Here is a 25,628-nt window from a genome sequence, read left to right on the forward strand (position 1 = left end):
TCCAGCCAGCAGCCATACTTACTGCTGGGAATCTAGTAAGGCTTTACCACTTGTTTACCTCTAAACCTGGGAATCAGCACGCGAGGGTCCTAGGCCAGACTTTCCTTCCTAGTCACCATACCGCCTCAATTACTCTCTCTCTATCCTTTCATTTCCCTGTCCCTAAGGTGTGTTTTTTCACCTTATGACTTCGAGCTGTCATAAGAGTACTTTACTGATGCCTCAAGGGCTTTGACGAGGGTCACCAACCAGTGTCAGCAAGGTTTGCACCTAGGGGACCTTGTGTTGGATTACTCTGCTCTGGCCTGAGCCTGGCCTCTTCTTGTGTACCTGCGGCCTCACTTTTCTGAAAAATAGGAAAGAGCCTATTTTTCCTCAACTGTACTGCAACCTGAAGGAAAACTCTCATAATAAATACATAATCCTAAAGCGAGTAATACTAGGAATGGCACCCCCAGAGTTATGCACAGTCACACGTGCTGGCTTGGTGCAATCCCGGGCCCCAGGCTTGTGCTCGCCTCCATCTCCACACGTAGCCGGGTCGGCCGTCTGGAGAGCCGGTGGATGTGTTCGTTCCCCAGCCAGAAATCCCCGCGGATGCTGCCGAAGCCCTGCCTGTACTGCTTCCAGTCCCGGTGGAAAGAGACGAGGCCACTCTTTCGTCTCTGAATGATGGTCCAGCCACCGCCTGCCGTCTCCATGTCACAGAACACCTGGCAGAGATGCTCTGATCAGGAACGCATGGGGGCAGGAGCAGGAGCGTGGGAGTGGACCTCCCACCCCGTCTCCCTTTCCTGCAGAGCCAGTGGGTGCGTGCGCTTCCACATTGCCACAGGTGCACTGTGGCACGCTTCGGCCCCAGTGTGGGGCGAGGAGGCGCCCACAAGCCTTGAAGGGGAAACTCCAGGGACCTCTGATGGGCTCCCTCCATGGTTTCTTTTCTCCTCCCTCAAAGAGTAACTGCTCTAGGTCATAGCAAGAGATTTCAGCCAGTTAGATGGTGGCTCTAGAATTTCCTAACCTGTGTTAGAAGGTTGGAGTTTGGTTGATAATGACTTGAAAGGGCAAAACAGAGCCTGGATTTTTTTTTTCCCCTCACAAATTGAATGTTTGGACAGCTCCCTAGTATTCGGTGTGTTGTTTCTTCGTCTTGACTTTCCCTTTCTTTAGACTCTGACTAGCCCTTTTGTCAGAGTTGTCCCCAGTTTTTTGAGGGCATGGAGGACGGATGGTAGAACATGGGCAGGGGGTGGTGATAACCTCACCTCCAGCTCAGGGCTGCCCAGAAAGTCATCAGGAGGAAGCTTATACACGCCAGAGATGCGGTAGTTCTTCTGGTAGAGGGACGAGCAGTCATAGCTGGCATCTGCAAAAGGGACAGGCCACAGCGGTGAGCATCCGAACCGGGCTCCCTGGCAGGTAGGCCTTCCTGCTGCGTCGAAATCAAAAGTTTAAACACTGTGACTCCATTTCCACCACAAAATCCATATCAGTGTTCATTTGTAGGCAGTGTCTGGATGTGGGGAAGGTGGCCATTACCAGGCCAAAAGGGGGTGTGTTATGGCTTCACCGATGATGCAGAAGCCCTTCACCTGGAGAGTATCAACAGGTGGTTTCAGGTTTATTCTGAAATAAATTATCCTGCTGTAGTTCTAGGCTGTGAAGTCTGAAAATATTAGTGCATGAGAGCCCCATGACAGATGCTCTAACAGATTCAGCTTCTGAGACAGCCAGCCTCTATTACCAGATAAGTCATGAGTATCTCATAAAGTCTGTTTTGTTGTCCTTCGTTCATTTGGTTGGTTGCTGGTTTTGTTTTTCAGAGGTAATGGCTACTAAGGCCCTAATTAAGAGAGAGAGATTTCTAATCTTAACCCCCTCCCCCGCCCTGCTAGACAACTGAAAATGCACTCCAAGGAACCATTGGAGGCTTTTCCCTGACATGGTGATTGATGCAAGGAAATGAGAGCATTGGACAGGCTGGTTTTCACTCTGGGGTTGATTGAAATGTTTCCCTGGCCGCCTTGGGGACTGCTGCTTTATGTCAGATTTTGTCTCCTTGTTCTGAATATTGAAGACAGGGAAGAAAGGACAGCCTTTTCTGATAGGAGTCAGAGAGCTGAGCTCTGGCTGTCCAGAGACGCTTCCTGCCCCCCCATATCCTGGGAGTCTTGTCTTGTGCCCGCTGCCCTGGGCCCCATGACCCACCGTGGGGAGTCGTCCAAGGCAGAGCATGTTGGGAAGGGGCAAGGCTCGTCTTTGCCATCAGAGTTCTTCACTTCCTATGACTGATAAAACCATCAACTTACTGCTTTCTGTGAGGGGCTACTTGCTTACAGATTATAAAGGTGCCCAGCACCTGGTAACAGAGAAGAGAAATAAGGAATGGCATCCTGAGAAAGAAGAGAAGAGGCCTGGCGGGAGAGCTGTGTTTGACTCCCAAGAAACTCCCTGCTGGAGGTGAGAAAATCCCATTTGGAGGAGCAGGAAGTGGCCTCCTCGGGTTTCTCTGCCTGGCCTGGTCTTCCACATGCCTGGTTTCATCCCATAGACCGAATCAGGACTCACTTGTCTGGAAAATGGCCTGAGCGTACCTCTCTAGTCCCAAACTGAGGGCCAGGAAGTGAAATGCGTGCTTAGAAAGTGATTCACACACATCGGTTTAGATAGATTTGTAATCTTATCTTTAAATACAAGAAAACCTAATTTTTAAGCTTAATTTCATGTTAAAACTTTTTTCTTCATTTGGGCTGGTAACCAGTGAATTACTCTGTTCTTTGTTCTTGACTCGGTTTATAGTGTGACCAAAAAGTTTTTATATCAGCAGGAAATGACATAATCTATAGGATGTGCTCCTTACAGTTAATAATTTCCTGATAACTTCGTAAAACCAAACTTCTCTCTAAACAATAAATTCACTTTGGGCCATGTGAGCCAAGCTAACCAGAAACTAAAAGTTATTTTGCAAGAGAAAACATTAAATGTGTCTTATTTTTGACCTCCTAAAAATCCAAATGTCAGCATTACATTTTCTTATGGAGAATTTTATTTGAGATCCTGGGGAAAAATAGAAATATCAGAACTGAGGAACCTTGAGGAGCCCGTCCTTCCTAAATACAGACAGATTCTTTAGGTGGCTCGAGGCAGTGTCTGTACACTTCATTCTGGGCCAGTGAGAAGAGTAAGGTTTGCAGAGAGAAGATATGAAATGCCGGTTACGCCCACCCCACTCAATGTTCAGAGACGCGAGAGAACTGCTTTTGGCAAAACTTTGCTTCCAAAGCAACAGATGTTATGGTTTTAGTGTTCATTTCTGCTTCCTGGGGACTGAGGGTACAGCCGGTCCCATCTGGGTAAGGAAGGAACCAACCAGGAAGACAAACCCTGTTTCTAAGACTTGCTGTGTGGTTTGGGGCAAACCACATAATCTCTCTGTGCTCCAAGACGGTAATTCAGACGTTCAGTGTGCTGAAACATTGTGTGAATAAAGGAGACCTGCGAAGGTACTGGGTAAATTTACAGAACATTAGAAATCAAAAGAAATTCTCCATAAGCCTTTATCAAAGAGAAAATAGAGCCGGTGGCAAGTAGACCCCAAAGGCACACCCAGGAATTGTTCTGACGACCAGGTTACCTAGAAGCAGTGCTACACTCGACTGAGGGCAAGGTGGTGAGTAACTGAGGACATGTTCTCCTTACCTGTCGAGGTCTGTGTGACAGTCTGCGCTGCCTGCAGCTGCATGATGTCGATCTGGTTGTTCATTTCGGAGTACTTGCTCTCGGCGTCCGTCAGCCGCGACTCCATGCGCTTGGTGCTGCTCTCCAGTTCCATCACCTGCATGACCACGCTCACCCAGTCCTTCTCCTGCTTCTTGCTCAGTTCGCCCAGCAGACTGCTCAGGTTGGCAATTTGGGCCTTGAGCTCCTTCACCTCCTCACAGCAGGCAGCTGCTTTGAGCTGCGCAGGTGTCTTGCGCTTAGGGGGCTTCTGTGGCCACACTGGGTGGCTGACAAAGGCCAAGATGAAAACGCAGAGCCAGATCGCAGCTGAGAGAGTCTTTGGCGGCATCTTTCGTGAGCCTGGGTGGGGAAGGCTCTTCCTCGGGGGACTCTGGATGTGCCCAGCTGAGGTCTGCGAAGCTGCGACAGTTGCAGCCTCACGCTCCCACCCTGACGGGCTCACCACTCGGCTGTGCTTTCTCTCCTTGCTCTTCTTTGGCCTTCCTCAAAGCGTGAGTTTCTGAAAGTGCAGCTTCGTCGGGTGTCTTATAGCTCTCCTTCCCAAGCCCGAATGCTCTACCAAGTCAGCATCTTAAATATCGTTTGCTGCCTGCACCTCCACCCCATGTGCATGGCGCTTTAGCCCCTCCCAGCTCATCTGGGAGGGTCAGGTGCCTGTTGGGTGAAGTCAGTGTAAACTTAGGCCAGAGAAGGGAGGAGGGAGACAGGGGCGAGTCTTTCTTTCCTTGCCTGCACAGTCTCTGGGCTGACACAAGAGGACTGTGAATTTGTGTTTCCAGTTTCGCCTATTAGATTATGCCCCTGCCAGCCACTGGCTCAGCTCTATCAGCAAGCAGGGCAGGGTCAGAAGAATTTCCAGATTCCATTCTAAATGTTATATAACCATGGGGTGAGCGTAAGGTAGGCAGAGAGAGTAGGGAATCAGCCTCTCCACTCACCCAGGGAGGCCTGTGAATGTAATCCATGCTGTTTATAGGAGGATCTGGTATATTTTGGCATCCTGCTTAATGTGCTTTTACCAAGGCTGGTTATGCCTTTCTCTGATCATCATTCAGTGTTTTACAAAACCCTCATTCGACCTGGATCTAACACTACTCACATTTGAACGTTTCCAACCTAGAAAAGCTCTAGAAATAGAAGGATAGAGTAAATCTCTTGGGAAGCAGAAAAACACTTTGTAGTTTGTGTCCGCAGGATTTGCTCAGTTTTCTTTCTTTTTACATACTTCCTCCTTCCACAACGAGTAGGCCAGTGTTGGCTTCTCACACTTGCCATTTGACAAGGAGGTGTAAGAGGTAACAGCAGGGATGAAAACTCAGGCCTAATGGCCATGGTTCTAGGTTGGTCACCCACAGTTCCATTGGGCATCAGGCAGAACAGAACAGGGCTATCCTTGGCCCGTGGTTCAAAACTTGGAAAATCTATTAAATCAGAGAAAAGAATCCCCATCGCCTAATAAATCCATATCCAGAATCTCATGTCCCTCTTTCTATTCAATATGGTTTACGAATCTGAAATTATTCCCTCTATATAATATATGTCCCTGGAAATAGGGATATTGTAATCTCTCATGTGCTGTATTTGAAGGACACTCCTCCTTTGAAAACAAATGGAAAACACCTGGGATTTTAGCAAACTTTAAATCCTTAAAATGAGCTTTTCACTAAGAACGTATACAAAGGTCCCTCTGTCCTTAAACAGTGACCCTGTCTTAGAACTTGCTCTTGGGCTCTCCGTGTCCTGGAGCTGCTGAGGCAGTTCTGGTGCTCATGCTTTCCAGTGTGGGCCCTTCACACGCGAGCCTGACACCTGACAGACAGCTCCTACCCTGCCACCACCCCTTTTCCAGTCGGGGCTTCTAGCCTCTCAGAAAGCCATTTCTGTGCAAGCAGCTGGAGTTCCCAAACAGTTTTTTTTTCCTCTAAATGAAAAAGCAGCAGTGGATCAGGTGGGTTTGTTTTCTCACCTCGGCTCCTTTGCCTGCTAAGGAGTAAGGATGTTGCTGGCACCCTATAGCAACATGTCATTCTGCTCAAAAGCTTCTGTTTACAATTGGCACTGTCAGCCGGTCCCTGCTTTCTTTTTGCAAATATCTAGCTCAGCTGGGCACTGCAGTCTCGGCTCCATGGAGTTCATTTCTCTAACACGAACCTGGCCTCAACTGTAGCATCCGACAGGGTCGGCCAAACTCCATGAGGAGCTTCAAGATAATCTCCTAGCCATCAGATGACACCGAGCTTAACCCCTGCGCCGTACAGTCACATGTAACATCACACGTGACCCTGCTGTCTTCCCTCCTGTGGGCAGCGCAGTAGAGAAAGCATCACGGAACAGTGGAGCTTTATGGATTCCCAGCCAGCTTTTTGTTTGTTCTTCCCAGTAGCCACTTCTCCCGCCTGAACAGGAAAATGTTATGAATAGATTTTCCTATCTGGACAGAAAATGAATTAATCCTATTTCCAAGCCATATAGCAGTCCTTTCTAGGAAAGGTAGGACAGGGGTTATGAGTGTGGATCACAAACATCTAGCATGAGCGCTTACTGTCTGACATTTATTTTCGGGAGACTTATTTCTAACATAAGGCATAAATTGGAGACAAGTTTTCTTATTTGAAGATTTTCTTAAATTGCCTGAGCAGCCCAAATGTCAGTAAAGCCCCCCAAATTTTAAATCAAATAGCTAAGAGTATTTCCCATGCCAGGAGATTATCCTCCAGAACATCCACAACCCTTTGATGTCCTCGATTCCTAGTTTCTAAAAGAAGGGAAAGTAAGCCCTTGTTTTGAGTCCAGCGGAGCGAGCAGAAGAATGTGGGGGACGAGAGCAGTTTTCTTTTCTGAGAGGCTTTCAGTCCCTTTTCTCTCCTTCAGTCAGCAAAGGGACCATAAAACTGGGAGGTAGCTGACAAATGCAGGAAACCTGGGTTGGCTATCTTAAGAGTTTTTGCCTTTCTCCATTTTGCTGGTGGTGAAAGAGTGTCGGCTTAGTGCTCCTGTGAAAGATGTTTTTGGAAACGAAGCTCGTATTCCTCATGGGAAAGCCCGTGAGCTTTCGCCGAGCCTGGAGGTTCTCAAAGACCTCACGGTGTGGGCCGCACGGCCTCGGGCTGGCACCAAGGGCTGGCAGCATTCGAGCAGCTGAGGACCACAGAGCTAAGAGCTGGAGGAGTCTCTCTCTCTCTCTCTCTCTCTCTACCCAAATGGGAGTGTCACATCTCATTTTCTTGAAAATGTCTCTGTTGGAGAGAGTTCTCTTTTCCTAGTGTATTCCTGCCCCTGCCTACTCTTTAACCATTGCTTTCAAAATTGGTGGGGGAGAGAAACAGCTGCCTTTGAAACCAAACTCCCAGTTAGAAGAACCTGTCTTGTCAGTTTGTGTACTTCATGGGAGTCTTTTACTTCTGAAGACTTTTAATGGGTCGCAGCTTGCCTTACTATGTGTAGCCATTTGATACCTGACCCGTCTATCATTCAGTCCAGTTTCTACCTCACGGAAAGCCCAGGTCCGTCACAGAAGCTGCTTCCACCTCTTCACTGAGCCTTCTAATGTGCCACTTCTACCCAAGAGTGTGTCTTGGGTGTCTTAGAAATCATTTCTCAGGCCTCCTCTCATAGTCTATTATTTAATTATAACACCTAGCAAAAAAAGTCTCTCTCACATCTCTCTCAGGACTTTGTAGCTCACTTCTGGTCTGTTAGTCAGCATTCAGATCGAAGGGCACAGTGACAGCACCACCCCAGCCTCTTGTGCCTCACAGTCTGGTTGGAGAGGCAGATAGCCAAACTCTAGGACATTGTGACATGTTTGGATAGGGGACTCAGAGGAGAAGGAGTGCCCAACCCAGGTGAGGTTCTGGAAACCTCCCAAGGGAAGTGGTACCCAGGTTTTAAAGAAAAAGGAGGAAGTAGCCAGGAGTGGGAGAGGGCATCGTGTGCAAAGGCGTGGCTACGTGGAGGACCTTGGCTCACTAGGAGCGTGTAAGTGGCCGAGCGTGGCTTCAGTCACGAAGGTAGAGGAGTCGGGCCAGTGAAAGCTGGAGAGGGCGGGGAGCCAGGCTTGAGGGGCCCTGCGAGTCCATGTGAGGACTCTGATTGTTCTGGAAATGGGCTGTGGAAGGAGTCCAAGAAGCTTTTACTTCTTGCTGCTTTTTTTTCCAGAGTCTTACCAGGAAAGTGGCTTTTTGTAGCTTCAAAACAAGATTTTTAACTGGAAATGGGTGGCTTAGAACATTAGAATTTCTTAAAGTTGTGATACATTCGTATTAAATTTCCTGAAGGGGTCATCTGGCTTGAGGATTAAAGACTTCAAATACTTGAGGCTGGAATCAAATCTGAGTTCTAATCCCTGCCTATCGCTTGGTGGTTATATGACCCTGGGCACATTAAATTACTTCTCTGAGTTTACTAATCTGTGAAATGGAGATAAAAATCATAACGTCTTCATCTCACAGGATTTTTTTGTGAGTATTAAGTTAAATAAAGCAAAAGATTAAAAATAGCTAAGGCATTTTCAAATAAGAAAAATAAATTTGGAGGGATCACACTACTAGAAATCAAGATTTATCATAAAGCTACGATAACTACGATAATTAAGACAGTATAGTATTGGTACAAGGATAGACAAATAGATAAATGGAACAAAATTAAACATCCAGAAACAGACCCACACATATATGAATGCTTGATCTATGGCAGTGTCTACCAATGACAGTCTTTTCATTAAGTTCTGCTGAGTCAGCTAGATAGCCTTATGGGGGGATAATGGGGCTAAGTCCAGAGGAGATTTAAAACCTAAATGTGAAAGGCAAAACTAAAACTTCTAGAAGATACCATGGAGATTTTTATCTTCAAATAAGCAAAGATTTCTTAAACAGGATAGAAAAAACATTAACCATAAAGGAAAACATGCAATAAAAGTAGTCATTTCTGTGTATCAGAAGACACTATGAAGACAGCGAAAAGGCAAGAAGATACCGCCAATATATACTTCTGTGTGTACTATGTTCAGGATATATATAGGACTCTTATCAAACAATTTTTTAAAGCTGGCCAGTTAAGAGATGTGAACTGGCACTTATTTCACTAAAGAGGGTACCCAAAAGGCCGAGAAACACGTGAAAAGCCGGTCAAGCTTGTTTGTCATTATAGAAATTCAGATTAAAACTATAAAATGCCACGACATATCAACCAAAACAGCTGAAATAGAAAACACCACAAATACCAAGTGACGAAAACACGGAGCAATTGGGATTTTCATTCACTTCCGGTGGCAACAAATTAGTGAAACCAACTTTGGAGAGCAACTCGTCAGTACCTTCTAAAGCTGAACATACCCTGTAACCCAGCAATTCTACTTCTGGGTGTATTCCCAACAGAAACGCGGGTGCACGTGCATCAAAGACACATTCGCGAATGTGCGTAGTAACACCACCACACGTGATGGCTAAAAACTGAAAATGGCCTAAGTGTCCATCAGCAGTCAGATAGATACATTGTGGTATGTTTATACAGTGCGATATTATTCAACAATAGAAAAAGGCAACTGCTGTGCCGTGCCACACAACATGGCTGTATCTTAACGAGTGTTTATATAAAAGTCAAAGCCTGGCAAAACTAACCGGTTATGTCAGAAGTCAGTGAGTCCTTACCTCTGGGGATGAGGAAGGGAGCCGTGCTTCTGGGTTGCTGGCAGTGTGTTGTGTTCCGTTTCTCAGCCTGGGTGCTAGTTACAACATGGACGTTCTCTTCACTTCCTGATAATTTTTCAAGCTGTACACTCTGTATGCTTTCCTATGTATGTGTGTGTTATACGTCAACTAGATAGTTTCTTTAAAAGTAGGTAGTGCTCATAAAATACGTAACGTCTGACACATAGACCGTGTCCAGCAAATACTAAGTATTATTATTTAGGTATGAGGTTGTCATCTCATCAGAAAAGCCTTGCCTGCCCACCCAAATGTAAAACAAGTCCCCCATGTTATTGTTTTCTTCGTGGTACTTCCCTCCACAGCCTTTGTTTCTTGTACATCTACTTCACTGACCTATAAGCTCTGAAAGCAAAGACCTTGTCGGTCTTGTTTACCACAGAAGTTCTAGCATCTAGCACTTAGCACAGAGCTGAAGACAAAAGAGATATTTAATTTGAACTTGTCAAATGAAAGAATGAATTCCCAACAGAAGATTCTCTTCCCCTAAATAAACATGTAATGGAGACTTAGAGTTTCTCCCCATGGTCATTGCCAATATTTTATCATGATAAGTTCTTCATTGTAGGGCATTGCATTCTCTCCTGCTTTAAGTCCATTTTTCTTCTATAGATCATCGTTAAAGACTCAAAGAAAGTGAGAACTGGAAAAGTTGAGATCCTTTGGTTCAACTTTCTTCTTTTAATCAGGAACTTGAGGTGGCATTCTTATAGTATAATCCCTCTGTACCACCGGAAACCATCAATTTGAGTCAAACCCCGCTTTCCTTACCTCTGAAGATGAGCTAGAGGACCACCAAGCAGTGGGCAGGGTTTGGTCTCACTCCTGTTTTCTCTGGAGACCTGTGTAAACGGCGTGTCTGATTACTTCACCCTGCGTCGCCTTTCATTTAACCATCACAGCCTGAGGGGCCACACGCAGCTGCTAATGTCAAAAATAGAACAAAGAAAATAACACATCCTCATAAGAAACAGCCATATCTCTGGGTAGCTGTATTCCTCATAATTTATCCACGAATGTAATAAAATATTGTGGGACTCAAATGCTCATTACATGGTAATGGTAGAAAATCACCGTTAACCAGAGACCAGACCATCTGTGGGGAAGGCGGAGTGCGGGGCACGATGACAAGTTCGCGTCCGGCCACCCTGGGCCTGCAAACCGTCCCTTCGGGCTGTACCTCTGCTGCCCTGACTTAGGCAGCACTAACAGGAAAGCAGGCCTGTGATTCCTGAAGAATGTCGGAGAATCCAAGCCGGCCTGCCTGAGCAACCAGTGAATGGCGAGGGTGACGGGGTCTTACGGTCTGCAGGTGAGGGGCAAGGTGGAGGAACAAGGCCCACGCTGTCTTAATCCCGAACGTGTGTTTCCAAGGTGTCTCTGTTGTGTTGCTTGGAAGTATGAGTCCTGCTTTTACAGTTGTTTCCTGGCTTCCAGAAAAGGTACACGGTCCTGCTTTCCCCCCACCACACCTCTGCTGGAAGAAAAAAACACTTCGTCCCGAGGGACAAGGATTTGCCCAAAGTTCCTCATTTCTCAGTAAAAATACGTTCTGAACCTCTGGGCTCATGCTGACTTCAGAAGTGCCAGCGTGCCTCTAGGAATATGCACCCCTAGTAGAAAAGCTGCCAGCAGCAGAGTGGGCAGAGGAAGGAAGCCCCCGTGTACAGAGCACAAGCGCAGATTATAGCTTTCTTTTCCAGGCCCCCCTTTTTCTTTAATGCTCTTTTACGTCCAGCCGTAGCCAAGAGGTCAGGTCTCTCACTGGTCACCAGTGGAGCGTGAATTTATTTCTGGCCACTGTGAAGACTTCCTGCAGGTTCGCTGTACAATAGCTTGCCTTCCCAGAGCATCTTACAAACCCCAAGGAAAGCTGCTCTTCAGTGCAGACAGCTGGCCAGCCATCAGTGTGTCGTACAAAGGGAGGAGTCCTGGGGTTTCTCCTAGAGCTGTCCAAAGGGATGGGGTATCATCGCAGCCCCTGACCATTCTAAAGGGAGAAGCTCGCTGTAGCTCAGCAGGAAGCCTCTGCTCTTCTGCTGCCGCTGGCTCATCCTCAGAACGGCCTGAGGTTTAACGGGACCGCTCATGCCGAGTTGGAGAAGCGGCTTCTGATTTTTATGTACCACGATGCGGGGCGTAGACAAACTGCTTGCTGGCCATTAAACTGTGTCACGGCGCTCTGAAATCTTGCATTGTGCACTGTATCGTGATTTCAGAGATGTTAAAGTTTGAAAAAAGTGCATCTAAGAACCGAGGAAATACAGTAGGTGCTGGGTTCTGCCCATGGCCACCTCTGACACAGTCTGTCCCAGGGGCAATGAACTATATCAGTGGTGACACCATCGGTCTCTCCAGATTCTTTTGGACACCTCCTGAGCTCTGGATCTTGGGAATCCAGCTATAGTGTGTCACGGCCTTCTTCTGTCAGCTTTGCCTTGCCAAAAATGTAAGCACATTTTTTTCTTTTCCCTGATGCCAGAATGGGCATCGGTATTTCTACGATGTGGCCTAACTCCTTAATGGAGTAAAAGGCCAGCACACATCTGCTTATACAGTTAAGTGTGGAGAGTTTGAAGCTGCCAGGTCACTAGATGCCAGCTCGTTTAATTTTTATTGCCCAACTTCATCCACATAATAGACTGAGTCAGACCTCTTGGACATTGAGAAGCCAAGAAATCAGGATTTTACCCAAAATACCAACCCTGCTTTGAGTCAGGATAGTTGGCAGTTAGCTCTGGGTTCACTCTATCAGCCCTCCTCCTGTTCCTTTTCCTAACAGCTTCTTTCTAATCGTCTCTCTGAGCTCTTCATTTCGCTCTGGATATGAAGAAGTGGGAAGGAGGAGAAAAACCTCCAGGCATCACCAGAAAAGGAGCAGTGCTCATTGTTGTAGAATAAAAAGATAATGGCCAATTTGTCAGGCAGTGTTGACAAGAAAGATAAAGTTGGAAGTAATTAACTGGCTGACATGCTGGGAGTGATGTGCCTGCCAGTAGCCCTAAATCAGCTAGAGCCTTGGAAAGGTGACAGCCATTTATCATTTTTACAACACGCCTTGACAGCCCTCGGGTTTCCAACCCGGCCAGCACAAAGCGTGTGCTTTGACACTTCGGGGCTGTGCAGCCTCCCAGTGCCTCACGCTGGGTCGTGCTAGGGCACCCACGCCCTGTGTCCAGCCAGGAGGTGTCTGGAGGTGACGTGTAAAACGGGACAGCTTGCCTGGCTTACCGGTGAGCAGTGTGTTCGTCCTCAGGGATGGACACCTCCTCCCAGAGACGACCTTGCAGACTGCCATGGCACAGACCACTTAGCGAATGTGGAAGGCACTGGACCAGGTGAGCTCAGAAGCAGCTCTCCCGGTGGCCTGGTGTTCTAACAAGTGCTGCTCCCCACCAGGCCCACGAGACGGGTTATATACATGGGATCAGTGGGATGAGATGACTGTTCAGCCATTAAAAGGAATCATGAAGGCTCTGGATAAAGTATAAAATGCCAGTGTTACGTGAACAAGCGGAATACAAAATTACGTTAATGCTCTAGTCACCATGATGTATGAAATATGTAGTTATTTAAACATACAATGCATTGGTAAAAATAGCATTTTGGAAAGTGATTGTATTGTAGTGAACTTCCCTCCCCCAAATTTTTCTTAATTAAAAAAGAATGATGTACCTTTCCCCACCAGTCTTGAAAAGATAGAATTTTTTTGTCTCCCTGTTCCCTAATTTACACAGCTGTTAGCATTCTTTTTCTTTTTTTTTTTTTTTTTTTATTCTTAGGGGCCCCCACTTCCTCACATAATGACTTAGCATGTCCTCTGAATATTGTGATAGACATACCATTTAAACTGACTGAGACATCAGGAACCCATTTCGATTATCCAAGGTGGACCACCTCTCTCGCACCAGATCCTTTTTATCTTGGTGCCTTAGGTCCCCGAGAGCTCCGAGGACATCGACTATCCCAGCTTTGAAACCACCTAACGAGGCCAGCCTTCTCTTCCTTAACGCTTTGAGAAGGAGTTCAGTTGCCATTCCCGGGTTCCTGATGCGGGGAAGGAGGGGGTTGACCTTGCCAGACCCAAGGGTACTGTTTTCATCTCCTGACCCAGGCTGGGAGGGGAGGGGCGGGGAGCGGGACGGGGACTCTGAGGCCTGCCAGTCCCTGTTCGCTTTCCCTCCTGCCTGCCTTTAAATCGCCCCTCACTACCTTTCTCCCTGTCGCCTTTCGATGTTCTCACATTGCCTCTCTCTTCTCTGCTGTCCTTTTGCTTTTAAATTACCCTATTCAAAAAGACGTGTCTCCGAGTTGCCCAGTCCATTCTGCTGCTTCCAGAGTCCCAGGGTAACTGTCTGATAAAGACATCAGGGCCCGGCAAGCCCAGCTCTTCCTGGCTCTGTGTGGGAATCAGGCTATTTTGTTTTTAATCGCCCACTGGGCACAGAGCTAAGTTTTGGTGCTGGGGGAAGGGACGGGCTGATCTGAAACATTACTGCTCTATAAGAGAAATAAAGACTGCTTGGTATAGTGGCTAGGATCCCAAGCAGTGTCCATCGTGGCCTCATCTTGGCTGGTCAGGAGCTCCTCAGCCAGACCTGCCGAGGTCCCCTCTCAGCTGTGTTGCATGTGTCACCAGCCCAGCACCAACGGAATTCAAAGAATTCTTACTTGACAGGGAACCAAATAAATTTCAGACTGTGGTCTGCACTAGAAACAGACAGGAGAAAGAAGGCCCGGATTCGTTTGGGAAGCAAGTGTGTAACGTTCTCGTAAATTCCTGATGGGAGCGCTAGGAAAGCCTAAGTCGTCCCCCAGATGTGATGGCAGATGCTCCCCATATGACCAACTTGCCAACGGGCTCCAGCTTTGCGTTGAATAATCCTGCATCAGTTCGTTCTGAACAGCCGAAGGTCACCAAGGCGCCAAGGCTAAGAGACAAGGTCGATAACCATAAGAGCCATAAAGAAGGAATCACCAGGCCAGGTTACTGGGGACTTGACGTCAGCCCAGAAGCCTATGAAGCAGTGACTTAGAAAACCCTTTGGGAAACAAGTTCTTCAGGTGGTAGCAATGGCATTTAGATCCAAGCCAGGGACCCTCTCACTGGCTCAGCGTTAAGACCTTAGACAGTTAACGACCTACCCTTCCTGTCAGATTCATCCTCAGTGAACCTGGTCACCACCTGCCCTTGAAAAGCCCCGAGGAAAAGCTCCAAGGGGACTGTCCCAGAGAAGTAACAGCCCCGCTCCCCGCACCAGCTTCTCAGCCGGAACCTGCCAAGGCGATGAGGAGCTTCTTCGGGTCCGCATGGCTTACTCAGCTCACATTCTTTTCCTACTTCTGGAAGCAACATTTTAGAAAGTAGAGAGAAAAGACACTTGGTAGAATCTGTTTGGTATAGAAGACATTAAGGCAATTTCTTATCTGTATCTGTTAATTTTCAGCTCTAGAAAGTGTTTCCCTCAATTGCCAGGAATTTTCCCAGTTCCAAGGTCTTTAGCTCAGCTTCCTTTAATAAAAATTAAATATTGAAGTGGGGAACGGATGAAAGTGGATATATCTGAAGAACTGCCTCTTCCCCTCTTGATATCCTAATTCACTGAGCTCTCCTGTCTTCGTTGTCTAACAGCAGCTTCGTTGGTGGGCTCTGGGTTTTATTATGTGGACAGGCAGTTTCCATTTGCACTGTAGATTTACAACTGTGTAAGATCTCAACTGGGTGTTCTCACTGGAATATGGAATAGAATACAGATGTACCCCTTTGGCCCTGTTAAGACAGCAGTGGGAATCAGTATCCACTGGCTTAGAAAGTTCTCGAGACTCTTTTCCTTCCGGCCTCGGTGTGCATCAAGAGGAAACGGGAAGTCTGGTCAACCTGTCGTTTCTGCACACTGTCGCTGTGGGCAGGTTACTGCCTAGGCCTCCATCTCGCTTAACTTGTTTGCTGTCACATCTTTTTAACCAGACCAGCGTCAGTGGAGTCTGGTTTATGTCATTAGCAATCCTCTCCTGTCAGTCTGGGGCTTTGAACAGTTTGCCCTTTATAAGGCTCCAGCATTAATAGGGAAAGACTGAGGGGCATTTATAGAACGGGCTGTTGAAAACTCCCAGCTGCCGCGTAAAACCAGAGTTCCTCATTAAGGAGACTTTTGAGCAAAGGTGATTTTTTTCACATGAGCCAAACATCATACAGTTTCTCCCTGTAGTCTCATCAAACCACATCTGAGTTTAAAAGGGGGATATTTCAAATGATAGGCTTGTGTCACCCAAGTAGACAGGCGACTGGAGACCTTACTAGGAGCTACTGAGTTTCCATAGAGGCTTACTTAGCCCACGCTTTGCAATCTGGATTCTGTAAGCCTGGCAGCCTCGAACAAGCTACTTCGGAAAAGCCCACTGTGGCGGCGTGGCTGACGGTTGTGTTGGAGACTTTAAGGCATATTAGTAGCTTCTGAAAGGAAATAAAAAATAGGAGACGGGAGCTTGGGGGTCAGAGGGGAACGCTGGCCACGTATCGGTGAGGAAGTGAGAACGAGGGCGCAGTGGGGCTCCTTTCTCCTGCATGGCGAGTTATGGAAAGAGAGCTAGCCAGTCAGAACATCCCATCCAGTGCTTTCGTTCATTCATCTTACAGGTATTTACTGGATGCCTTCTGATGCCAAGAGTAGAAAACTAAGATGCCGTCCCGTGGTCTGTCACATTTTGCTTCTTACAGTATATAACTCTTCAGTTATTATTTAAGGTCCTTTGAAACGGTACGTTTTTTAAGGGAAGTGATGACATCCAATAGCCTGAGATCTATCTACTGGCCCACAGTTTCTTCGTAGTAAAATGGCAGTATAAATTATAGCGTCTACTTCATAGGGTTGAGATAGACCACATATAAGTGTTTAGCACAGCGAGCGAGCTCTCGATAAATTTAGATACCTTTCTGTTGTTGTCATAAAATATTGCCTGCCACGATAAAGTGCCAGAAGTCATGGAGGAAGGAGAAAAAGTTAAGGTCCCAAACGAGACAACAGATTCTCCTGAGCGCCGAGTTTTGTTCACTTACCTCCCGAGAACCTCCGCATCGCAGTTGCGTTCTCCGGCAGTCTTGTAGGCATGCGTGGGGGACTCCGTGGAAGGAGAGAATAGAGAAATGTAGCTTAGGGAGAAAGTTCTATAGCAAAGTAAAATAAAAGTAGGAAAGAGGAAAAATAATCAGGATGATAGCAGCTGGTTAACTTAAAATCTCTACTCTCTGAACAATCCAGAGTGGGCGTGTACAGGCTTCTTGCCTTCAAATGAGAGAACAAGAACTTAATATTTGAAAAGGACCCTTTCTCAGACTGATCCCACTCATTCTTCATGGGTGTGTTTTAGTTCCTTTAGTCAACGTTGTAATTTTTCAGAGATTGCCCTTACTGTGGGCAAGAGCTTATGAGTCTCGAGGGACACCCCCAGTTTTCATGGCAGTTCCTAAAGGCCTAGTCTGTAGTTCCCCCAATGAGCCCAGCCCCCCACTCCTTCCCATCGGGCTCTGTCTGCATTCTCGCCTGCCTACACACACATTCAAGTGACAAGTATGATGCAGATGACTTATTTGGACTTTCTCGAAGAAGTTGGGGCCATATGAGATTTTTTTTTAATTTGCAAAGCTGTGTTGGTCTGTCCCTTAGCAATATTAAGATAAATTTATTTCTTCTCTGAAGTCTCTAGTCACTACTTTCTGATTTTGACCAGTTTGTTGTAAAACTTTTTTTATGCATAATGAGTGGGAAAGTGGAATGGGAAGAGACTTTTGCTTTCTTTTGTTTTTGTTTTTGTGTTGCAAGCTTCAGTAATGTTTATAAGTTGTTCTTGAAAACAGAATATGTTCCAGAACACAAGATTAGAAGACAGTTATTAGAACACCTAGATTTCGATGTCTGATTCTTAAAGGTTCAGGCAAGGAACGCCTTATCTTCCTCATCACAATAGTTTATACTCCTACCCGAGCCATCCTAGTAGTCCACATTAGGGCTCAAACCATATATAGAATATAAAGTTACACATGTTTATATATGATATATTGCATATTTGATTATAATACATACTGGTTTTCTCTTTTCCTGTCACCTTATGCTTTCAAAATTTTTATGTTCAAGGAACTAGATGATCACAAATCTGTATTATTATTAATTACCAATACAGTTCACCCAGCCGCATGTGAGTGAGCAACGAAGTTGAGAAGCCGACCTCGGGGTCGGGAGGGATGGGGACCCGCTTCACAGTGAACGTGCGGTAGGCTTAGTCTCTTTGGACTTGGCTTTTCATTCTCAGCTTAGAAAAACTCTGTAGGGCTTCCTAAAAGAAACCATGATGTTGCGGCTTCACGGTGAAATTAAAAACATTTCTGAATCCTGCAGCAGAGAACTTACGGAGAACGTTCTGGCTCACTGCTTTACTTAGGACCTACATGGAAGCACTAATGGCCTCCCCACAGATCCCACACGAGGTTGCCTGTCTGCTCCTGTAAATGAAGGAGAGAAACATCTGTGCAGTGTATCTGCCTCTGATCGCAGAGCCTGGAGCCCAGAGCTTAGACACCCAACTCGAATAATCTGTTCAGGATGATTTGCTAGTGTCACTCAAGTCTCAACCTTAGATGTATGATTTTTCTGTACACAAGCATATAACTATGTTTCTAGCAACGTCTATCCTTGGGGGAGGAAAAACAGATGAAGGAAGAAGCATTTATAAGGACCTGCTTAGCAGTTTCATGGTCATTATTTCATTCAGTTTCCTGAAGAACTCTGTGAAAGGGGTAGTATTAGCCTCATTTTATAGATAAGGAATTTGAAACTCGAAAGCGATGCCTTGCTTATGGTCACACAGCTTGTAAGTAGCAGGATTGGGCCTCCAGAAATGTAAACACAGGTCTTCTGACTCTAAATCCAAAGCTGTTTCGCCTCCCACCTTAACAAAGAACAGACATAAGGTTGCTTCAGGTCATATGGGGACTGTCCCCATTCTTTGCGGGCCTTGGGGAAAATCACTGACTTCATGGACCTTCGTCTCCCCGGAAGTAAAACAAGGCTGAGAATGCCTTTCCTTCTGCACTCTCTTAAGGATGCGTGAGGTCAAGGGAGCGATAGGTTGGAAAGATTATTTGAAATGTGCTTTGTAAATATGAGGCATTAGATTATTACTTTCGCAAATGTTCTCTTCTCTAGTTCATCAGATTTCTGGGCAGTCCCTGTTGGTTTTATTGGAAGAAATGTGGTGGAACTCAAATTTTTAAAGATAATATTTATAACAGCAATCTCTTGCCATATTACCACATTGAAACCAAACCCTGGAATTTCCCAAAACCACTTAAAAATCAATTCTAGTCAAATAGACAGTTTGTACTCAGGGCAATAAACTGGATCCTTGCTCATTAAACCAGTCTAGACTCCTAAGTCAGTCTGCCACATTTTGCTCCCTCCCTGTGAACAGATGTAATTGTTGTGGTCCTTTGACTTTCTCAAGCCTGCTCCCTCCCTCCTAACTTCCTCCTGTAACTCAAGATTAGGCTCAGTATTGTGTAAGTTGCCGTTTAGCCTTTTACGTAGGTTCCTATCGGAGCAGGGGTCTAAGTCCTGATTTCAGGACCTCTTTGCAGCCTCTCTGATTAGCTGAGTCCAGGCGCCAGGCCTTCCAGCATTACTGCTGCTTGCCCCAATAGGTTATAGTCCTCCAGTTCCAACTGGCCACATACTGTCTACAGACGACATCAGCAAAGTAGCGTGCCGATAGTGAAAAGCGTCTCTCCGGCAGAGACCAGGCGAGTAACACTAGATGTGGTCCCTTCACAGCCTGCTGCACAGGTAGGGGATGGTCCTTGAAGAAGGACTAAGGAGGCATCTGAACTTGCAGGCGATGGGCTCTGTCAGGGGAGCATTCCAGATGGTTTTGCAGCCACAGTCCCTAGGGTTGGCTGTCACTGATGTGGGTGACCCAAACCTCGGTGCCACTTCTGTTTTGCCCCCAGAGCCCATTTATTTTGGTTATTCTTATTACCAAAGGCAATAGTGAGAGGAGGTAAGAGTTGAAATTCAAACGTACCTCCTCTGGTTGTGCTCTATAACAGGGACAATTTTGAATCCAGAGTTTCTAGTTTTTAAAAAACAGACACATACTGCCCGACTTACAGCATCTGAGAGGAAACTAGTCTGTGCTGGCTGGAGGAAGGCCCCAGAGCAGGCAAGACTTCCTGTCCACCAAATACTGCCCCCTTGAAATTAGGAATATAGGATCAAGATGAAATCATTCTTCAGATTGAAATCATTCAGGCTGAGCTTTCTGGGTGGTAATAGATAATTGATGCTCTCTCTGCATCTGCAAGACATTGTCCCCAACATGCTGGTGAGCCACCTGCCCACAGAGGACCCCACACCTCCCATGCTCCGACGTGTTGAGTGTAACCACCTCTTCCTTTTGTTTTCCCAGTATTAATAATAAGCTACAGCAGCCGGAGGCAGCAGCTGGGGTGTTAGAATATGCCATGAAACACTTCGGAGAGCTGGTAAGTGACTCATTCTTTTCGAAAAGCAAGAGGTAGCAAGCTAGCTCGGAAGGCACTCAGCCATGATCTTGAGGAAGTCACTTTCCCTCTCTGGTTTTGTCCCAATTGTTAACAGTCTCTGATGCTGACTTACCTATGTCTCAAGGGCGAAGGAGACAATGGCTGTATGGATTGTATTTAAACTGAACACAGATCATGAAGATGAAGTCTGATAAACAGTAATAGCTGGTATTTATCAAATTCTTATCTTGTGCCTAGCCCTTTGCTAAGTGCTTTGTATACTTCATCTAATTCAGTCTTTACAGCAACCCTCTATGTAGGTATTATTGCCATCCCCTTTTACAGATAAGAAGACTATGGCCCTAAAAAGATAACAGCCTCACCTGAGCCGAGATAGTGACTAAAGGGCAGAACCAGGACTTGAACCTGGGCATTGTGGCAGTCAGAGCCCAGGTGTTTAACCCTGACCTGAGATACCTTCGCGTCATCTCTGGCAGCTGGCATTGCCACTGCCCCACAGTTAATCCTCCGTACATTTTTTAGAAGAAACCATGGCCAATTCTCCAGGAAAAAAAATGCACTATAATTTATACCCACTTTTGAGGGATTGTTCCATTTCATTATTGCTTCCATAGCTGCTTCTCATCTGTCATCTTCGCCCTACCAGTATTAAAATGTTTCCATGACTCTCTGTGGTCCTAGGAGGGCGCTTTGGTAACTTCCTAACGGAACATAAAGCATCGACTTAATCAGCTTAGCATTGACTTCCTGGAAGGTCAAGAAGTTCTGGGTCCATATATTTGATAAGGAGGAACCTTTTATTAGTCGTGTCCGTCACTTAGTCTGCTTTGCCTTAATCAAGTGCCCAGTGAGTTAAAGTGAAGAAAACTGTGACTACATCCCAGGCTTTTGCGTCGCACAAAGGCTAGTAAATTGGAGCGAAATTTTTAAGGTAACATTTTGCCATCTTGAGCACATATATGTACCTAGACAAAGAAAGCATCTCTCCACATGACAAAACAGGAAAGACTATGTCTTATCCATCCCTGCCACGGTCCTCGCTTTTCATCCAGAGGGATGAAAGTGGACAGAGAGGGCCCCTAATGCAATGCACCCAAAGAGGTCCTCTCCTTTGATATCCATCCAGCTCTAGGGCGCAGCAAGTGGTGATTGAAACCAGAGTTCCAGTCATCTGGTGTTCAGGTGATCTGCCAACAGTCAGTTTATACCCCAGTGGCTCAGAGTGCCAGCCTTAAATGAAAGTTCCCTGTTTCCAGGTTCTGAAGGTGGCCATTAGCTTCAAGATTATTGCTAAACCCAGGTGGATTTTCTATTATATTTAGGTAGCTGAATCGTATTAAACTTGATAATGGTTTGCTTTCTCTTGGCAGAGGCTGCGCTTTCTCAGCACAATTTATGTAACAACAATCTCATTAGAATTTTGTGTGATTTATTGCTTAAACTTTATAGTTTCTGCAATCTATTGCAATTCAAAATATCTTGCCCGCTATCTGACCTGCTCCATATGCCGCCCCCTCTTTCTGCTTGTTCACACGGTGTATGCCACATATTAGTCATTAGCCCCTTTTTTCTTTCCAACCCAGTATAGAAATTCAAAATGGGAAATTTACCAGTGTTACTTTGAGTTTTTAATTTTACACTGTCTTTGCAGTCATTCTTTTTGCTCTAAGTTTTCTCTTTCATATTTAGGCATAAAAGAAAGGCAATGTTCCAAATAGGCTTGGAAAATGAAGCGTAGGTAGTTTTTACCTTTCACGGAGCCAAGTATGGCCATATTGGCAAACCCTGTCATCCACTGACATTGGGGAAAAGGCCATTGCAGGGGCAGGAGAGGGGCTGGCTATACTGAAAACAAACGAGGGGAAGTAAGTGCAAGTTCATGAACTAAAATAGAAATGACCTCCTTACAGAGGTTCAAGAAGAAAAGATCCTTTCAGAGTGTATGTACTACTCAAATATCAGTTTTATTTAGAAAGGAGAGGAGAGTAATGGGGGGAACTAATATGGGCCCTACATTACATCATCCAGATTCCACTACAAAGTCACACTGTTAAAGAAATCCCTGGAGAGCCACTGCCCTGGTCTGGAGGAGAAATAGTCATTTACCGAGCTGGTGATGAAGAATCTCAGAAGACAGACTGAGGTGGAGGGCAGATGAAGGCAGACAGGGACATAAAACTGTCCCCTGACCATTTAGAGAGCCTCACTGTGCAACTTCCAGACTGCACCACCTCTTACTCACGTGGCTGACACTGCATTTCAGCGTGGCACGCCATCTGCCCAGTAATGGAACCCACCCTTTGGCCCCTGGCACTGGTAAAGCTGCCAAGCACTGAGCAGGAAGGAACATTGGATGAGAGACTGTAGAAGGGGGGGAGGTTTTCCAAAGAATTTTAAGTGGTAGTGTTATGTTATATTTCAAATGACTATTTCCTGGAAGTTTAAACGTGCATTAAGAGATATGGAGAATCAAGAGCTTTTAAAAAGTGAGTTGTTTTCCTCCAGAAAATATGCAGATGTGGCCTGTCCTTCTGGCCCCATCAGGAAAGCAGCTGCCATCCCTGCCATGTGGCCCACTGACAACACTCCAGCAGATCCAGGCCTTGGCATCCTTGCAAGAGCTCTGCTCAGGGTTTCCTGCCGTCCCAAATGGTTTCCCCTGTCCTCACATCCCTACATGCTAGAATTCTGGTGACCTCTGTGTCTGGCAGGAAGTGATGGAAGGAGGAACGTGGCCTGACATCTGCTCTCAGATTATCCCGGAATCATTCCGTCGGAGCGGTGCGCCAAGGAACGAACATTCCATGATCACCAAACATACCTCCAGACACTCTGAAGTTCTTTTCAGTGAGAGCCAAGGCCTGCTACGATAGGGGAAGGGTCATACATAAGCACGGCGCCTTGAGGAGAGCGCGCGGGGTAACAGATGCGCCCCTCTTGCTCTCTGCGCCTCACAACAGACCTCCCGTTCCACTTGGCAGGAGATCCAGGCTACCTGGTATGAGAAGCTGCACGAGTGGGAGGACGCCCTCGTCGCCTATGATAAGAAAATGGACACCAACAAGGATGACCCAGAGCTGATGCTGGGCCGCATGCGCTGCCTCGAAGCCTTGGGGGAATGGTGAGCTGCGTCAGCCGGGATGATGGCTGAGGGGCTGCTACAGACGTCATCTCTCTGACCTTTGTATTTGAAAGGCTTCCCCATACAGAGTTCTCACCTAAGACTCTCGTTTTTGTTTCACTCGGTATTTTCCCAGGAATCATCTATCACTTTGGTGTTTTTCTCTCTCTGTCTTATCTCAGTGCTCAACAGAAAGGCTCTTAAAACAACAACTTAAACCGTATAATGCTCTGGGACAGGACAGGTTTGGGTGCGCCCCTGGGATCTATCTGCACCCACCCCTTCCATCTGCCTCTTGACATTGACTGACTGATGAAGACCTCTTTATTTGCTCTTCCTCATGAATTTAGAAAAGATGAACAGATGACTGCCCTCTTCAGGTGCTTCCCCTGTAAAGAATGCTTACCATGTGCCCAGCACTCTGCCAGGCTCCAGGGGAAACAGAGACAGAAAACAAGGCCTCTGCTGTGAGGTCGATGAGACAGGCACATGACAGGTAGTTAGCAAAGCCTGAGAGAACAGTGACGACGGGATGAGCACAGGACTTTGGAAGACCAAAGGGAGGGAGGAGATGATCCTGCAGTTCTCCCTGGGAGACAGACTACGGCTGGGAGACAGGCGAAGGGGAGGGCAGGGAGGTGAATGGTGTTCCAGGGGGAAGCAACAGGAACGCTTAATTGAGCACTTGCCTACGTCTTGGTTTGGCGAGTTTTGGAGGTATGTCGAAGAAAAAAATGGTAAAATGTTTTTCATTCTATTTTCCAGTATCGAAGAATGTTTTCCAGCAGTTTTTTTAAAATAGTTAAAACAAGATGCCATATTTCAGTTGTTAGTTTAACCACAGCTTTAAATAGTTAAAATGCCATACAACCTTCCCACAAGCAGATTATCCAGCTTCGTTAACGTGGACTGGTCCCCCATTCATCCATTCAGCCAGTAATTATGGAGAGCTTATTCATTGCCGATATCTGTGCCAGGCCCCGAGGACACAGCCATGAACAAGACAGACATGGTCCCTGCCTTCCCCCATGTTTACAGAGCAGACAATCAGGCTGTTGTAATACAGACTGAATACAGTTACAAAGGGGAAGCCCAGGGGGCTGTGGGAAATAAGAGCCTTAATCTAGGCTTGGAAGGTTCTGGAAGACTTCCAGTAGGGAGTGACATCTAACTTGGACCTATACAATGAGGGGGAATGAGCACTGTATATTCAGAGTTCTGAAAGGTCAGAATGGGGGAGAGTCAGGTGTGATGTGGAAAGAGGTAAAAGGTGAGGCAGGAGAGGTAGGCAGGTGCCAGAGCGTGTGGGGCTGATAGGCCAAGTTACGAGTTTGGACTTTAACCTAAGGGCGACTGGGCGGCCATCTTAAGTATTTGGAGGGCCATGATTGATGGGTTTACATTATAAAAAGAACGCTTTAGGAGCAAATTGGAGAGGGGCTTGGCGGGAGAGAAGAGATGGCAAGGCCAGCTCAGAGGCCGTCCAAGGGGAGAGATGATGGTGGCAAAGAGGAAAGGCCGAGGGCAGCTGAGATGGAGAACGGGCTGGAGCCAGAGGTGTCTAGGAGGTGGCAGTGAGGAAGCATATGCTGTCTAGTCTGCTGCGTTACTTTGTGCCACTAAAGTTGGGTGGGTGTTTTTTTTTTTAATGTCCAACAGGTTTTTAAAACTGTACTATTCAATATGGTGGCCATTACCAGATGTGGCTATTTTTAAATTAAATAAAATCGATAATCCAGTCTCCCTAGCCACATTCCAGGTGCTCGGTAACCAACGTGGCTGGCGGCCACCGTATCGAACAGTGTACGTACAGAACATTTCCGTCACTGCAGGCTCTTCTTTTGGACAGTACTGATCTAAAGCCGAAGACACTCATGCTAAGAATTAGCCACGTTATTTCAAAAACAATTTTTTTTTTAACTTTCAAATTGGTTATCACGTTATTAAGAGGAAGATAAAAAATATATATAATGTATGTAAACATTCTTAAAATTCAACTCTAACAAGTCCTAAAATGACTTAGTCTATCCCAGTTGCCCTTTGATTTACATGTAAATGTCACTGCATGGCATCGAAGTCCTTCACGTTTTGATTCCAGCCCACTATCTCAGCCTGTTTCTTCTCAGTGACCTTGGCCTCGTACTCTGAGCTCTGGCCAAACGGTTCAGTCTTCTCCAAACCCCACAGAACTTTTTCTCTCTGCATTTGTTCATTCAGTTTCATGAATTGCCCACCCCTTCTTCTCCTTTTTCCAGTTTTTGAAATCCTCCCACCTGAACTGTCTCTTCCTCCTTTGAAACCTTTCCTGGTCCCTTCCCCTCCCCTGCTTTTCTAAATTGACCCATTTGCCGTGCGCCTCGAGAATACTGACCACCAGCAGCACTTGTGGCTGCAGTGTTTACCCCGACATAACTCATGGATGACAGTCCTAACCTCACCCCCAACGTTTGCCATGAAATATCTTGCTTTTATTATTTTTTCCCCCTCTTTGATCCCCCCGTGCCCC

The 25,628-nt window shown here is 46.3% G+C and overlaps 2 protein-coding genes across 3 annotated transcripts in view; one reads left to right on the plus strand and one right to left on the minus strand.

The window, feature by feature from the left end:
• Positions 1-4,479, minus strand: part of ANGPTL7 (angiopoietin like 7) — a 6,341-nt gene extending 1,862 nt beyond the window's left edge. For both annotated transcript variants that reach the window (XM_039842234.1, XM_039842233.1), the window contains exons 1-3: positions 3,700-4,479; positions 1,266-1,366; positions 519-713 (exon numbers count right to left, since the gene is read on the minus strand). In XM_039842234.1, coding sequence (XP_039698168.1) covers positions 519-713; positions 1,266-1,366; positions 3,700-4,069 — 666 coding nt within the window. In that variant the 5' untranslated portion in view covers positions 4,070-4,479. The remainder of the gene's footprint in view (positions 1-518; positions 714-1,265; positions 1,367-3,699) is intronic.
• MTOR (mechanistic target of rapamycin kinase) overlaps positions 1-25,628 on the plus strand; it is a 114,960-nt gene that overhangs the window by 55,429 nt on the left and 33,903 nt on the right. The window contains exons 29-30 of the mRNA XM_039842242.1: positions 19,905-19,980; positions 22,983-23,122. Coding sequence (XP_039698176.1) covers positions 19,905-19,980; positions 22,983-23,122 — 216 coding nt within the window. The remainder of the gene's footprint in view (positions 1-19,904; positions 19,981-22,982; positions 23,123-25,628) is intronic.

Source organism: Pteropus medius, unplaced genomic scaffold, assembly GCF_902729225.1.
Source record: "Pteropus medius unplaced genomic scaffold, Ma_sr-lr_union100, whole genome shotgun sequence".
In the NCBI taxonomy this organism is placed as follows: Eukaryota; Metazoa; Chordata; class Mammalia; order Chiroptera; family Pteropodidae; genus Pteropus; species Pteropus medius.